Source organism: Gadus chalcogrammus, chromosome 1, assembly GCF_026213295.1.
Source record: "Gadus chalcogrammus isolate NIFS_2021 chromosome 1, NIFS_Gcha_1.0, whole genome shotgun sequence".
Lineage (NCBI taxonomy): Eukaryota > Metazoa > Chordata > Actinopteri > Gadiformes > Gadidae > Gadus > Gadus chalcogrammus.
In genome coordinates, this window is record NC_079412.1 from 19,034,010 (window position 1) to 19,050,126 (window position 16,117).

The window sequence follows — 16,117 nt, forward strand, 5'->3', positions numbered from 1 at the left end:
CCAAGAGATCATATAAGGGGGCGGGGCTTAGAGTGCAGCGCTGGCTGTTGCCCCTCCTGGACCTTTGGACACCTGCGCCTGTCAATCACAAACGTCCCTCTACGAAAAGCAACTGCCATCCAGAAACATCCTGGTGGCCAGACCAGCTGAGAGAAGGAGCTGAAAAAAGAATGCTAGTATGTCTGCCCCCCCCCCCCCCCCCCCTTGCATGTGCTTTAAATACCTTCCATGCTGGGGTTAATTTTAGTATGTTCATGAGGCCGGGCCAGGAGGTATACCAGTCAGAGTCAAACTGAGAGGCTCTCCTCTTGGTGGGAAAACAGTCAGTCTTAGGTTTTTATATATATTCATATATATATGAATATATATATATAACAATCTACACAGGGAAAGCACACAGAGCAAACATGTCGACTGATAAAGACTTAGAGGAGCTCAACGAAGAGGACATCGACGAGGATGAGCTCCTGGCCATGCTGTCGCCTGAGGAGCTGAGGGAGCTCCAGAGTGAGATGGACATTATCATCGCCCCCGACGACCGGGTGCCCGTAGGTCAGAGACAGAAGGACCAAACGGAGAAGCCGCCCTCTGGGTCATTTGACCACAGGTCTCTGGTGGATTACCTCTATTGGGAGAAGGAGTCCAAACGAATGCTCGATGAGGAGCGAGTGCCTGCTACTCTGCTGCCCAGTGAGGTGAGGGAACACTGTTATGTTCTGATATCTATGACTATTCGTCACGTAACACATTCATAGTGAAACACAAAATTGGCAGTTATCCTTTCAAGACTGCATTAAATGTGTGACATCAAGTGTTCATTATTTAAATGTGTCATCTCTGTCAGAAAACCTTGAGAGAAGCGGCCGTAAAGAAGGAGGAAGAGAAGGCGGACGAGGATGTGGAATATGTGTACGAAGAGGTGATCATTGAGGAGGAGGCTGTCATTGAGGAGGCTGTCAACGGCGTTGAAGAAGAGACAGTCACAGAAGAGATCATCGAGGAGATTGTGGAGGAAGTGAAAGGAGAAGAGCAGGTTCCCTCTGGGAGTGATACCCAAGAGTCGCCATTGCCTGTGAGCGCCGATAAGCAAAACGATCTGGATGCTTCAAAGCACAATGAAGACAGCCAGCCCAGTAAGCCCAGTACCATTGAAACTCCTCCATTAAAGGAGGTGGAAGAGAAGGAGAGTGAAAGCATCGTTGAGCAAAAGCAAAGCACTATAGATATCCAAGAGGCCGTGGACTCAACCTCCGTCAAAGAACCAGAAACTCAACCACTTCCAGATGAGCCAATAGTGGACGAACCATGGATAAAACCGCCAGAAAAGGAACCGAAGAAAATAAACAAACTGAAACTCCCAAATCTTGCACTGGGGGGCATTAAGCTGACGTCGAGGCCCTCGGGCAACGAGACCAACCTGGAGTCCACCTTGGATAAGATGCGCAACAACAACCCCTCCGTCACAGAGGTGAACCTCAACAACATAGAAAACATTCCCAAAGTCATGCTCCTGGAATACGTCAACGCCTTGAAGAAGAACCGCTTCGTGAAGACCTTCAGCATCGCCAACACCGGCGTGGACGAGAACATCGCCTTCAACCTGGCCAACATGCTCCGCGAGAACCGCAGCATCGTCACACTGAACATCGAGTCCAACTTTGTGACAGGGAAGGGCATTGTGGCCATCATCCGCTGCCTGCAGTTCAACGAGACCCTCACAGAGCTGCGCTTCCACAACCAACGCCACATGCTGGGTCACCACGCCGAGATGGAGATCTCCCGCCTGCTGAAGGCCAACAACACCCTCCTGAAGATGGGCTACCACTTTGAGCAGCCGGGGCCGAGGATGGTGGTGACCAACCTTCTCACCAGGAACCTGGACCGCCAGAGACAGCTGAGGAAGGAGGATCAGAAGCAGCTGCAGGTTAAAGAACAAAGGGAGGCATTGCAAATGTATGAAAACAGCCTGAACCTGCCTCCTGGTCTGTTGGAGATGCTGGGCTACATACCCTCCTTGGAGATCTTACGGAGCCACGGTCTTATCCCCCCATCTGTAGGACAGAGCAGTGGGCCCTCAGCTAACGGCCCTACAGACGCTCAACCCACACAACCACCACGAAACCAGCCCAGACAGAACCACAACACCGACAGCATTCCAAAGCCCCCAAGTGCCAGCGAACCAGCGAACCCCATAAAGGACGTCCACTTGAGGAGGACTCCTAAGAAACGCGACCCCTTTCTGGACCTGGACCCGAGGGAAGAGATGAGAGCAGACAGAGCCAGCTTTCATCTGAGGAAGACCAGCAGGGCGAGGGCCACAGAGAGCGAGGTGATGGCGGACGAGAGGGCTAATCTGAAGGACGTCATTAAGACCTTGAAACCCGTTCCCCGGAGACGAGAGCCAGCGATGATTCAGATGACGCCACGGGATCTCCTCCTGAGTGAAATCAAACATAGCAACGTGGCCTATCTCAAAGCTGTGAGTGTGTGGAAGCACGTGAACGCATGCGATTTTTTAAGATCTGATGAAATCCCCCCAGGTTAACCAACATAACACAAAATAACGTGAGATCTACCAAGCTACTCTATCTAGCCTAGTCCATCTAGACATCTCATATCTGAACACCTTGTTCACACAATAATCATAATAATTTGCTTTACAATTTTCCTATTTAACCTAGATGCAATATGTGCTATGTCAAGTTCTCATATTCTTTCCCTTTGCTTACAGGTTCCTCTTCCGAAGGAGCTGGAGTCGGGCGAGACCAGTCTCTTAGACTTGTAGATATATAATCTATGAAAAAAAGAGAAGCTAACCATGTCTGAACTTTAGGGCCGCGCTGACGATAGGTTGTGAAATAGCTGTTGAGATGACTTGCACATAACAGAGTAACGTGTTAGAGGAGTGTTGTCATGTTTCTGTTTATTGATTTGTTTTTGAGTTATTGTTTGACATTTAATGTACTGCTTTTTTGAAGAATAAAAAAACGAATTCAAAACTATAATTGACAGAATTGTACCTACTATACAAAATATTATTAGAAATGTTATAGATTCAACATAAACGTAGAATAACTAAGCTATAGTATCTAGGCTAGGAAAACCTTTAAATCCTGATTTGATACTATACATTACTAAATTGTACAGACTCTTTATTTTCACGTCACTTTATTACCAATAGAGGACAGCATTGTGTCCAGCTTTGTCACTAGATTAGCATTGTTAAAAAATGAAACACAGACAAGAAAGAAAAATAAATGTTTGGCTTCCATATACATCATGTTTACACCTTTAACACATGGTCATGAAGTAAGCATGCACACTTTGTAACGGATGAATATATGTTAGAAGCAATAGAAAAAGGCCTGGTATTAAGCAGTAGCAATACAAATTGGCATTTCTATTCTATGTGAAAATAATGCATCAATAATAGAAGGGGCTAAACAGACACTACACACAATGGCCTAATGACCATATAGCCAGCTGCTGGGGCCATTCACTTCTGTTTTGCATAGCTTTGATTAGAGGGCTTTGACTTAGACCAACCTGCATCGTCAGAACTAAATAGTATGTGCACAGGAGTGCTTTGTATCAAGAAAATGTGTCATGTTCCATAAAACAGAACTTAACAAAGTAGCAGAATAGGCAGGGCCACCACTGATATGGATCCTGAACTGCCAGGAAAGGAATTATTGCTTATTATTACCGTTTTGTAGTATTTGATAAATCATTGGGATCGGGCCACCCATCATTCAGTCAAATATGGTTTTACTGCATGAAAGGGAAAAGTGTCAAGCACATTTTTATGCTGCTTTGCACAGTTTACATATATCCATTACCCTCAACATGCAAAATATATAGCATCAGTCCTGCAGCTTTACATTACTCAAATAAATAATGTTTAAATAGCCTGTGGAATATTGCACAATCGCCGCAAATAGGAGCAGATATGTTCAACAAAATTTGGTTTTGAAAATCTTTTTGGTCACAAATAACACAGGGATCCTCCCTTTCTCTAACGACCCTTCATATGGTCTCTGAACGTCCAAATGGCATGCAGTGCTCAAATATTTGTACACCACACCTGTGTATTTGCATATACATAGGAACTTACACAAAATGACTAACTCAATGAAAGCAGGAAGCAAAAAGCTAATGGAATACAATTCTAGAGGACTCTTTTTTAAACCAATCAGCATGTGGCATCTCACTCAATCAACAATCAATCCTGAGCTCCAGTCGTCTTCCGTTAATCCTTCAGCTTTCCCTCGATGAAATCCTGGATTTTGTTCATCTTCTCTTCCTGTTGGTCCAAAAGGTCCAGGATGACACCCATGGGGGACTTCTTCAGGCCTACACCCTCAATCTTGTTCTCCATCCGGTTCTTCATGTTGCGAAGTCTCAGCGAGCCATGGATCAGGATCACTAGGACACAACACGTCATTATTGCACTTGTTACAATGCAACATTCAAATGTATTGATGATTCCATTCCAAAAGCCACATCGGCATACCATGAAAACTGAAGACTAAATATTCTGAAGGATCGCATTACAATTAGAGCTCAAATTTAAGCAAACAAGGGGTCAAAGTTGAATCCCTCGTGAGAGAGATACTGAACACATGAGATCATTCATTAAATGTAGTAGAGTGTCTGAATCAACGGTCCATAGCAACGTCAACACACACACACACGCACACACACACACACACAGAGTAGCGGCTAAGCTCCCTGGGAGCGTCCGGGCAGTGCCGGTGCCCAGCCTTCTCTACAAGGCTACAGCTGCTGACTGATGAGGTTGCTTTTAAAGAATCAAGCCCTTCGTTAGGTAACTCAACTCAGAGAACAAAGCAGACATTGTTGGAATTTAGGGTAAGGGTAACACTTTCTATAGCAGGCATGACTCAGGCAGCGAGAGAATGCATCATCTCATCCTCTACCTACCAGTGAATATGAATAAGATGTAAATAGTGCGTACGTATGTATAACCCATATATCGGCTATGTGGGTCTCTTTTCTTTTCAATTAAAATGTAACATATAGGCTATGCAGTTTTTAGTTTGCACTTTTCCCACTCCAACTATATACTACCTATGAGGCCTGCATGAAAAATGTAAGGCCAAAGCAAGGCATAACTATGCAAAGGAATTTGGTAATTTTGAGGGCCATTTGTGATTATTGATTTAATTTGCCTATTCCCCCAATTTATGAAAAGTCAGAAAGGATATGTGTTGACTTGATCTGGAAGGGTGATTGTAAAACGTTGGGTTTGCATTCTATATTCAAAGTGTCTTTCACTATGACACTCACACAACAAGGGGAAGGTGATTCCGAAGATGAAGACCATGACACCGCCACACAGAGACAACAGGAAATAGCTGGTGCCCAACACAGCAGCCATAAACAGAGTTGGGTTCTTCTTCTTGAAGTTCTTGATGATGGTCTTGTTCTCTCCGGCCCAGACCGATCCCATGAAGACCAGGGACACCACAGCTCCGCCCAGAAACATGCCGAAGGGATTAAGAAACCTTTGGGGAATAGCAATGAGAAACTCAATGTGAATGCAAGAATAGCACAACCTGCCGTTTGTCGATGTACCATCCTATATTTAATGTCATGTCAAACCATACATGGCCGGCCACAAGAAGGCCTAAATTAGTTATACAACACATGCCCACCTATTGCCTATGTTAAACCATGTTGAAAATAACGCTATTCATGGTTAACTATTAACGTTAGTACTGAGAGCTATCATCTAATCTTGTAAATCGTGTCACAATCGTTATGTGACAATTTAAAACCATGAAGATGTGCTGTAACACTACAACAACAACATAAAGCCTAACAAACGGACGCTGAAGTCTACGCATGTAGAAAATAAACCAAGACATATCAAGCCACGATGCTGCAGCAAATAACCATATTGGAACTGATCATAGACGCCTGACATCTGTGTGAGTCAGAACCGATGGCGATGCTGCCAAGTTGAAAACGCCCAGAGCTAGATGCTGTGAGGCTAAGCTAATTAGCCAATGGTAGCATTCCTCCAGAACTTACCCCACAATTATGAAAACTACGATGGCCACAGCGAAATAGTTGGTCTGGTAGTACAGCAAGTTGCTGATCATTCTGTTGTTCCATTTGGTCAGATCTCTGAAGTCAGGTTTAGCGAAACGGTCAGTTCCAGGGAAGAAATCATCCCACGGTCTGAGGGGGGCTAGCTCCATACTCGCCATTGCTAGGTGTTCACTAGCACTGCGTGTTGGATGTTTTGACAGGTCAGCTGATCAGGGATGTGATGAGAAAGGGACTAAAGCCCTTTGCTTTAGGGGAGTTTATCGCGACACTGGCAACCCAGGTGAGAACCCCTTGCCGATGTTTCCGGGAATCATTGTTGCGTGACTTTTCCACGCTGCGCAGCCTGTGTGCCATGATCGTAGCGGCGCTGGAATCCAGTATTTACACCGCAGTATTGACGCTCACAAACGCTTTGGACTGTCATCGAGGACATGGGACCGTGAAAGTATGGCGGATGCTGAGGAGCCGTAAGTTTCAAAGCAAGAGAACGTTGATTAAGCATATCTTAATTCTGACATATGACGAAAAAACCCATCACGTGTCCGACCTCTTTTATTCTCCTTTCAGGGAGACGAAAAGAAGGCGAATAGAGGACCTGACTGAGAAGTTAGTGACGAATGCTAAATCGAGGTCTCTAGCAGCAGGTTTGCGATGCACATTATGCAGCGTCTGCCGGGTCAGGCGATGTGAACACTGGCCATGATGTCCCAGGTTTAAACAGATGATCTAGAGCCCAACGAAACCGAAAAACAGTCGAGCATAATTATCATAATTCAGTGTTGAAATACAATATAGCTAGCCTTGGAACCAGGTCAATCTGCGAGCACATATTTTATTTGTCTGGCAAATGCGTCTGGCCCCCATCCGTTCACACAGATTTCCATCCAACCGGGCCTGGGTCGGGCCAATCAACACCGTTTATCTAGTTTTGGGCGGGTTTGATATTCTACTATGGATGACTGTACGTACAGAGAAGCGTAATTTTCATAAACAAACAAGATGGCTGCCGCCGATGTGTCACAGGTTCCGTTTCTCTGATTGGTTGTATCCAATGGTCCAGATGTATTTTGCGCTTTGCAGATTAAGTGGTGGCTTTAATTTGGGTAGCGACCCCCATCCTGATATGTGAATTTGGTAATCGAAGAACCACTATTGAATAAACTGAAATGTTCCAGACTCATCACCAGACTGAGTCAGACTGTTATAAAGCAGGGTGCTTAATCGTCCTAGTTACTAGTTTGTTCGATTTAGATTTACATCCAAATGCAATTAGGCAATTCCATAAACTCTCTAATATAGTAATTCAAGATTTATTGGATGAATTACACACACATTTCATAGTGGGAAAAGCTGAGAGCATGTATTGCATTGGATCAGCAGCCGAGAACAACGTCTTGCGTGTTGTGATGTGCTGCCTGTGTAGAATGGCTGTTGATAGTGCACACAAGGACAGTGCTTGTGACTGGCATGGACGATGGAGCCATGTGAGGAAGTTCCTGGAGAGACCTGGCCCATTCACCCATCCCGACTTTGAGCCAAGTACTGAGGTGACAATACCTAAGATGTGTATAGTATACGCCCATAGGAAGGGTTTTCTTACTGTTGGGTCAATCACCTGTGGTTTTTAATCAAATGGCTCTTTAGGGTATGTCATGTATTCGTTTTTTTACACCCCGCCGCAGGGCCATTATCTTTGGTCAATTAGAGATGTTCCCATTTCATATTAATTTATATTTAGCAGTTGATGATGACAGCTGTTAATGGTGTCACATTAGCTACTTTCACGCAGTTGCATTTCACACATGAACGTTACATCTCTACACTCTTCCAAAATGAAAGCTTTTCATCTAGTTAGGATTGCCTTTTTTCTGGTGATGGTGATACTTTTTCTGATTTTGGTGGTTAAAAAGCTACAGTGATTGAACAATACAGACTTGAGATAGAGCCTTTTCATTTATGAAATCATATGTTGATCGATGTTTTTAAATTATAAGGACACATTTTTCTCCTTTTGCATCAGTCATTACAATTCCTGTTGGATACGTGCAAGATTTTAGTCATCGGAGCTGGTGGACTTGGATGTGAACTTCTTAAAAATCTGGTAGGAATTTTACATAATGCACTTATGAATACTCTACTGTATACACTAATGAATTATCTACTGTATACATTCATGAATACTCTACTGTATACAACAGCGTTACTCATTGCGTGGCTCGCCAAGCCTCTATACTTATTTATGACTGGATTTAGAGGTTTTGATACTTTGCGGTAAAAATGGCTCACCTGTTGACTTTGTCCTGTCAGTGCGGCTCTCCTGAAAATAATAGTGAATACCACTGTTATACACTTATGAATACTCTACTGAATACACTTACACTGTGCTTGATCTAGGCGTTGTCTGGGTTTCGCCTCATCCACGTCGTTGACATGGACACTATTGATGTCTCAAACCTCAACAGGCAGTTTCTTTTCAGGTACAATTATCTTTTACAACGTGAATAAATCTCAGAACATATTTGTCTCAATAAAATGAAAGCATACGTCAATAAAGTAGTAGAAACTCATATGTAAACAGTGTTAATTTCCTGCTAAGTGGTTTTGTTGACGTCATTGGTTCAGGCCCAAAGACATTGGACGGCCAAAGGCGGATGTGGCCGCTGACTTCATCAACCATCGAGTCCCAGGATGCCAAGTCGTGCCGTATCCTTTAACAACTCCAGCATGTTTGACACCAACGACAGATACGTGATGTGTGTCCGTCAATGCCGTGGCAATCATTCACCATTGTTCTTAACGACGTGCAGACATTTCAACAAAATTCAAGATTTCGACACGTCATTTTATAAACGTAGGTGAATGTCTATTCCAAGATTAATTTTGTGTCAACCAATGCAAAATATGGAAAACTGACATTTGAAGCGTCTTACTTCTTGATTCCATCCATTCCTAGAGTTCCACATCATCGTCTGTGGGCTGGATTCCATCATTGCCAGGCGTTGGATGAACGGGATGCTGGTACGGATGGCTCTGCTATGATTTTGGTGTTGTCTGCATGTCTAAAGTACATGCATAGGTCAAGTAGCACCTGCCATTAACCTGCGGTGCATGTCGGCCTAGATCTCCATCCTGATCTACGAAGACGGGGTTCTGGATCCCAGCTCTATCATCCCGCTCATTGACGGCGGCACCGAAGGCTTCAAGGGCAACGCCCGCGTCATCCTGCCGGGCATGACTGCATGCATCGACTGTACCCTGGAGCTGTACCCACCGCAGGTGCTGTCGCTCACACCACGGCCTCATCATAACTACCTATACCGCCAATCGTTGGGCCTCCACGTTTTCACTGTATACGTTTATCAAAATCCTATCTTTGTCTTTTTCCCAGAAATACTAAATGCACAATCTGAAAGGCTTCTGGGTCTGTTTCTGTTTTACCCTCCTCAGATAAATTTCCCAATGTGCACTATTGCCTCGATGCCGCGGCTGCCGGAGCACTGCGTTGAGTATGGCAGGATGATTCAGTGGCCTAAAGAGAAGCCCTTTGGAGGTGAGGAATTATGCAGTACACTAGGGTTATATATCAAAGCATGACATGCCTGCACGCATAAATACCGGCAAACCTGCTGTTTCTTTTTGTTACAGATAACGCGTTAGATGGCGATAACCCAGAGCACATCCAGTGGGTGTTTGAGAGAGCAGAGGAGCGAGCCGCCCAGTTCAGCATCACAGGAGTGACCTACAGACTAACGCAGGGTGAGAAACACCTCCCACACTAGTCTACTCCGGCTCGCCTTTTAGAGCCGCTGATTTATGCCGCGAAGCTATTTAACATCAGTCCACTGCTGCACAATGTAATGTCATGATCAAGAATATTTGTTGAACACATTCTGAAAATAACAAATGCAAATGAAGACGAGAAGGCTGAATGAGATGAGAAGCCCCTTAATTAGTAACGTCATCTAAGGACAAACACAAGCGTCGCTCATCACACAACTTATAAGTCTGCTCCTCTTTTGTACCCGGGCAAGGCTAGTAAACTAAACTCCCCTTGCCGTAGTGCATTAAAGTAGCAAACCCCTTATAACGTTATGAGCAATACCTGTGTTTTTCCAAAACGGACACATCTTTGAAAAGGGTCTTGTAACAATCTTGGTTGCTAGACTCAGCGTAGAGGGCTTTTTAGACCAAGGTCCAAGGTGGTGATGTTAAAACCGGTTGATTGCAGAAGTTGAGCATAGTGATACAGAGCACAACGTGTCACCTGACTCAAGCCATGGGAGGCTGAGCCATCTTCCACACTCCCCAGGTTGATTGGGTCACAATTAGTTGCACAATTAATTACATTTTTAATTAGTTAATTTCTTAGCCGAGTGAGCCATTGCAAATTGCGTACAATTTGTCGGTAGTCTTTAAAGCGTTTTTTAGGGATGCATCGGTCAACCAGCCAGCAATTTGAACTGGACGGTTTCTGCTCCTAAAACGAGATCGGTGACCTGCCAACTTGAAAATGTGCAGATCCAGTCTCAAAAAATGTTGTGCTCAACACGAATCAAGACAAAAAAAGACATGGTATCATTCTGTTCAGTCACTGAGACAATTAATGCTGCAAACCTCTTCCTGCAATGAACAATATTCCCCTTGAAATTGCCCTGACTCTCAAGTCAGTAGGCTAAACTTAACCGACATATAGCCCGTTTCATTGATCTAGTTATGGGATGCAATAACCAGCCTGCATCTGGCTGGAGAACGCGCCTCACTCCCTGTGAGTTTTATGTAAAAATGAGTTGTACCACACTTGCCTTCATTCACACTTTCCCATGTTTGTTCAAAATATCGAAGTGTCTTTAACTTCAGAGGTCAAGGCAGTCCCCCGCTTATCCCTCTCTGATTTATGTGAAACTAACTGGCTACTGCATGGTTTAATGGAGGACGAAAGACAGTGATTCAAAAAATAATTACGTCTCTAAGCGGCATAACCAAAGTGTTGCCTAGCGAAACTCATTGCACCAACGTGTCAACTTAATTAGGACAACGTGCCGCAAAATGAGGCTTTCTTGAAACCTAGACATTAACAGGGCAATGTCGGCTGTAGCTGAACCCCTGTGCTGAGGGGTGTGGCAGTAGACTTAGCCATGCGCTCCTTTCACAGGCACGGATCTCACAGAGAGTCGTTTGTTGAGCGAAAACAAATCCATTCTAATTTCGAAGTTCTGCCATTGGCAGACAAAAATGTATCCAACTGAAACTTTATGCGTTCTTTCTTGAATAACAAGATCTTGACTATCTTCCTTAAATATCTGTTTAAATAGGGTCTGTTTGGCAGCACTGGGTCTATAAACCTGGCTGGCCCAGTTTTAAGGGAATGTGATCGGTTTCGGCCTAGAAAGACTTAACTGGTGCATCCATGACTCATTTGATACTTTTGCAATGAGTCTAATATTCTTAGCTAGCTGGCCCCTCCATGATGTTAGTGTCTAGAGTTGGTACAGCGCTCCTTGCTTTCGGATGCCACTATTCTTAGCTAGCTGGCCCCTCCATGATGTTAGTGTCTAGAGTTGGTACAGCGCTCCTTGCTTTCGGATGCCACTAATAGTTTGGGCAATATGAAGCATAACTCCTCTTGTGCCCCAGGCGTGGTGAAGCGGATCATCCCTGCCGTGGCCTCCACCAACGCTGTCATCGCTGGTATGGCAGCCTGCATCATCACATTATTCACCTCTGCCCTTCTCTGTCTACAATCTGATTAATAGAGTGGATTAAACGTAGGGGGAAGTAACTCTTCTTTTATAATTGCTGCTTTTTTTCTAGCTGCCTGTGCCACAGAAGTTTTTAAAATTGCATCAAGGTCTGTACAACAGTTACTCATGATTATTCATTTTTACTTCTCGTCACAAACGTCAGTATTAAATATTTAATTGTGTTCATTTCATTTTTGCAGCGCATATATTCCATTAAATAATTACCTGGTCTTCAACGATGTGGACGGCTTGTACTCCTACACGTTTGAAGCTGAGCGGAAGGTTTGTTGAAATATAACAAGTCTCACACTGTGTTGAGCGAGAGCGCACAGCTGCAGCTTATTTCCTCCTGATTGTCTGCTTTGTCGACTCATAGACAGGTTAAGTGACCTTTAGGCTGAAGCTGATGTTAATTCCATAATATGATGCGTTTCCAAGTAAAACATGACCTTCCACATGCAGAATGTGAGTGGATCATGCAGAAGTGACACGGCGCCTTAGCCAGCTGTGAGCTACAGCCCACTGCAGGGTTCACACGAGGGGAGGGAAATGTCAGGCCTGCCAGCTAGGTCATAGTCTCGTCCTCACCGTTCAAACTTCTCTGTCGAAAGTTAAACTGACTATATGAACTTCACGTTTCTGTTTTGGCGTACTTGATGCATGAAGGAATTTTCCTTCCTGGTTGTGATTGGCAGGACAACTGCTCAGCCTGCAGCCAGGTGCCTCAAGACCTTCAGTTCCCACCCTCCGCAAAACTCCAGGAAGTGCTGGAGTATCTGACGGAGAGTTCCTCCTTGTGAGTCTCCCCATCCGACAGAGGAACTGATGTTGTTGAGCTAATAAAAAAAAAGAGTTGGGTTAAAACCATGATTTTGTTTCTCCAGACAAATGAAGTCCCCAGCCATCACCACGACCCTCGAAGGGAAAAACAAGACGTTATATTTACAGGTAATGTAACAAAGATGTTCCTGAAAAAATACAGTATGGCTTGTACATAACAATGTGTCGAGATTTGTTTGCTAAATCAACAACCAAAAAAACATTCACTACCAACATAGAAACGTTCCCATGCTCCTATGCTCTTAATATGGCAGCGGTCAGTGCGATGTGACATTGCGCCAGTTAACCAGCCCTTCACATATTTAAATGGAGAACCAGAAGTGTCACATGCTCTTTTATCTTCCCTCAGTCTGTCAAATCCATTGAGGAGCGGACGCGGCCCAATCTCTGCAAAACCCTGAAAGGTAAACAGAGCTGTCGTTGTTCATCCTCTACCTACCGGAGCGCGGCGTGACTCCCACACACCGACGGCCATGTTTGTCTCTCTTCACAGAGCTGGGACTGTCGGACGGGCAGGAGCTAGCGGTGGCGGACGTCACGACTCCTCAAACGGTTCTTTTCAAGCTCAATTTCACCCCCTGAACGTTTAGAGCGACTCGGCGTCGACGCAAGAGCCGCCACGCACCCTGACATCAGGGACCCTGGGGCAGGTTCTCCTGAGCAACGGTGTCAACTGTCTGTTCTCCAATGCACTGAAGTGGTCCACAGGACCTAAAATATCAGTCGAACAAGTCACTTTGTTTGTTGATAATATTCTGTAGGGTTTTTATATATTCTGTTGTCTTGTGTTGTCTCACACAAACATGCTTTTGCGCAAGGTCAATTTAATAAGATGTAATGATGTGTACATGCATTAAGATGTAATAAAAAACGATGGCAAATGTCAAATGACGTTCACCAGATATGGCCTGCTTATTATCAACATATTATTAAACTATTGATGCTATGCTTCACTTTAAACAACTTATTTATGACAGCTTATTAATTCTTTTGATATGGTCGTAGGTACATGCTACAGAGTTAAGACCAACACCAGGTGATCACTATTATGAAACACCAGTTATCAGGTTTTTTTGTTAATAATACCTCATAACAAGAAATCTGCTATTTAAATTCTGTAAAGCCTGTACATAAAACATCTGTTAATTTTTTTCTGTAGTAAGCTCAGTGTTTGAGCATTTAGAAGGTTTAAACGTTGTAAACCAGTGTGATTTGAGAAACGAAATAAGCCCAACATTACAAACAGATATATAGCACAAGGTAAACCCCTTTTGAAATGGAAGAGCAACAACACACAATTAGGTAATGTCAGCGCGGTTGTGAACGTATATAGCCCCACCACCTCACCAGTCTGTTCACTGCGTGATACCCGGATAAAACAGACGCCCCCGTGCCAAATACGCACGTAAGCTTCTTAAATATAATGAAAGTGGCCGCATAGTCTATGAAACAGATGGTTTCTTCCTTGATTAAGTTTCTCTCAATGATGAGATGAGGAAGCTGCTAAATCAGAGGGATTGTGCTGTAATCACAGATCAACAGTGTGTCATACAAACCACCACTATAGCATGATCCCGCTGACCGGGGTGGACATACGCTTTATATCTAAACGTTTTGTTCGTTTTTTTGTATGTAAATCATGTGTGCGTACTTGGATTACTACTTCACTTCCGTCGTCATATCGTCTCAAGTCTCCGTCCGCGGTTCACACACACACACACACACACACACACACACACACACACACACACACACACACACACACACACACACACACAAACGCACACACGCACACACAGACGCCAAACACGAGAGCACACAACCACACACACACACACGAAGAACTTCTAAGACCACCTGCTGGGCTGCGCCCCGTCATGTTGTGTATGGAGTGATAACAGGATGTCACACAACTTGAACACGGCGGTACTATTATTAACTCCATCCATCGGACCAAAGGAGGTATGTGTTGGAAGTGATTTGTATCCTAGTTGACGCATGCTGATGGCTAAACAAATATCCGCTGGAGCCAAGAAAGGACTTCTAACTGATGTAGGCTAATTGCTCTGTTCGGTGCTTTTCAAAATTGTGTTTTAATGTATGTTACTAATTATGAATAGGCCAACGTCATTAACAGTGATTTGTATGTGCGTTTTTTTTCACAAAAATAAGAGTTGATTGTTTTGTGCAATTTCAAAGAGTGAAATGCTCTACTGTACGAAATGCAAATTGAAGCTTATCAAATAATCTATATAATATATATAATCTAATATAATAATCAATTCGATGCAATAACTATAGTTTGTGTTAGGCCTAGCCTGTGAAAAAAACGGATGCTGATCATTTCATTTATCCTGACTTATGATTAAGTTCAATATTCCCCTTTGGAGAGATCTTATCTTTCAATCAATCCAGTTTATCATTAACTTAACAATACATAGAGAAAACCTTGAGCATACAATATTGCATTCAAAGGACAGGTACTTGCTTTAAAACTGAACTATACCTTCCTGTATCTGTATTTATGTATGTGTCTTTCTTAACTGGCAGGCACAATGAAGCTCGACTCCAGGTTAATGGAGCTGTTCAGTGGGGTCCTGCTGGCTCTCTGTCTGCTGAGCCTCTGTGGAGAGGCAGTGTCCAGTGGCAACCAGGGCCTACGGGGACCCACCGGTAGGTCCACACCACACCGCTCCCAGAGGGACCTATTACAGGTCCTGGTCATCATAGCCCTCATGGTCCCTGTAGGAGACGGGTGGTAAAAGATGGGTGGTAGGTGTGGTAGCGCTGGAGACAGCTGCTGGAGACACCTGTCTGCTGAACTGTTCCCCCAGGAGATTGGCGTCGTAGTAATGCATATATATATATATATATATATATATATATATATATATATATATATGTTATTTTAAAGAAATTTATGAACCACCATCAGCTGATCGTTTTCTGATTCGTATTCGTTTTTTAATACCTTTTATGATTGTTTCCTCTACCAAAGATTCAACACACGTTGTTTAGCATTACATTTGCAAAGGTCCAACAGCTGCTTGAGTCGGCTGTCCCTCAGCATCGTTTCAGAGTAGAGTAGACCGACGGAGAATCATAAGTAGGCTGGGCTTCTCTCTTCAACCACATGGGGGCGGTGTGGCTCCATAACAACAGCTCAAAATCGAACTCGCCTATCTGAAAAACACAGAAGTCTAACATCTTGGAAGATGTGGTTGCAAATGGACAATAGCCAATGCATCACAGCTGTATTATCCCTGACTATGATGTTGCTAATGATCAGGGTGATGCTGATGATGAGGATCTTGATGATGATGACGACGATGATGATGATGATGATCTTGATGATGATGATGATGATGATGATGATGATGATGATGATGATGATGATGATGATGAACCTTGCCAGGGTCCGAAATTCACTTTTAGAGCAAGTCAAAAAAATCAACCGG

General features: G+C 43.8%; 4 protein-coding genes across 5 annotated transcripts in view; 3 read left to right on the forward strand and 1 right to left on the reverse strand.

The window, feature by feature from the left end:
- The first annotated feature begins 258 nt into the window (after positions 1 to 258).
- On the forward strand, positions 259 to 3,166 carry lmod3 (leiomodin 3 (fetal)). The gene is made up of 3 exons (XM_056594253.1): positions 259 to 695; positions 845 to 2,479; positions 2,732 to 3,166. Exons 1-3 carry the CDS (start codon positions 408 to 410, stop codon positions 2,783 to 2,785), a joined length of 1,977 nt encoding a protein of 658 aa, XP_056450228.1. The 5' UTR covers positions 259 to 407; the 3' UTR covers positions 2,786 to 3,166.
- A 379-nt stretch (positions 3,167 to 3,545) lies between these two features.
- LOC130385657 (PRA1 family protein 3-like) lies at positions 3,546 to 6,389 on the reverse strand. Its single transcript, XM_056594280.1, has 3 exons — positions 6,058 to 6,389; positions 5,311 to 5,528; positions 3,546 to 4,425 (listed from the first exon to the last, which is right to left on the reverse strand). Exons 1-3 carry the CDS (start codon positions 6,234 to 6,236, stop codon positions 4,250 to 4,252), a joined length of 573 nt encoding a protein of 190 aa, XP_056450255.1. The 5' UTR covers positions 6,237 to 6,389; the 3' UTR covers positions 3,546 to 4,249.
- Positions 6,268 to 13,650, forward strand: LOC130385640 (NEDD8-activating enzyme E1 catalytic subunit-like). 2 transcript variants are annotated; one of them, XM_056594265.1, is made up of 18 exons: positions 6,268 to 6,545; positions 6,646 to 6,684; positions 7,502 to 7,625; positions 8,099 to 8,179; positions 8,473 to 8,555; positions 8,701 to 8,781; positions 8,886 to 8,929; positions 9,032 to 9,096; positions 9,199 to 9,354; positions 9,526 to 9,628; positions 9,724 to 9,834; positions 11,713 to 11,766; positions 11,890 to 11,926; positions 12,020 to 12,101; positions 12,515 to 12,615; positions 12,704 to 12,767; positions 13,009 to 13,063; positions 13,153 to 13,650. In XM_056594265.1, exons 1-18 carry the CDS (start codon positions 6,526 to 6,528, stop codon positions 13,239 to 13,241), a joined length of 1,389 nt encoding a protein of 462 aa, XP_056450240.1. In that variant the 5' UTR covers positions 6,268 to 6,525; the 3' UTR covers positions 13,242 to 13,650. The 2 variants fall into 2 exon arrangements, with proteins under 2 accessions (XP_056450240.1, XP_056450247.1); XM_056594272.1 differs by having other exon boundaries at positions 6,269 to 6,545; positions 6,646 to 6,722.
- Positions 13,651 to 15,214: 1,564 nt separating this feature from the next.
- Positions 15,215 to 16,117, forward strand: part of LOC130380483 (chemokine-like protein TAFA-2) — a 4,280-nt gene continuing 3,377 nt past the window's right edge. The window contains exon 1 of the mRNA XM_056587745.1: positions 15,215 to 15,336. Within this exon, the coding sequence (XP_056443720.1) occupies positions 15,215 to 15,336 (122 nt within the window). The remainder of the gene's footprint in view (positions 15,337 to 16,117) is intronic.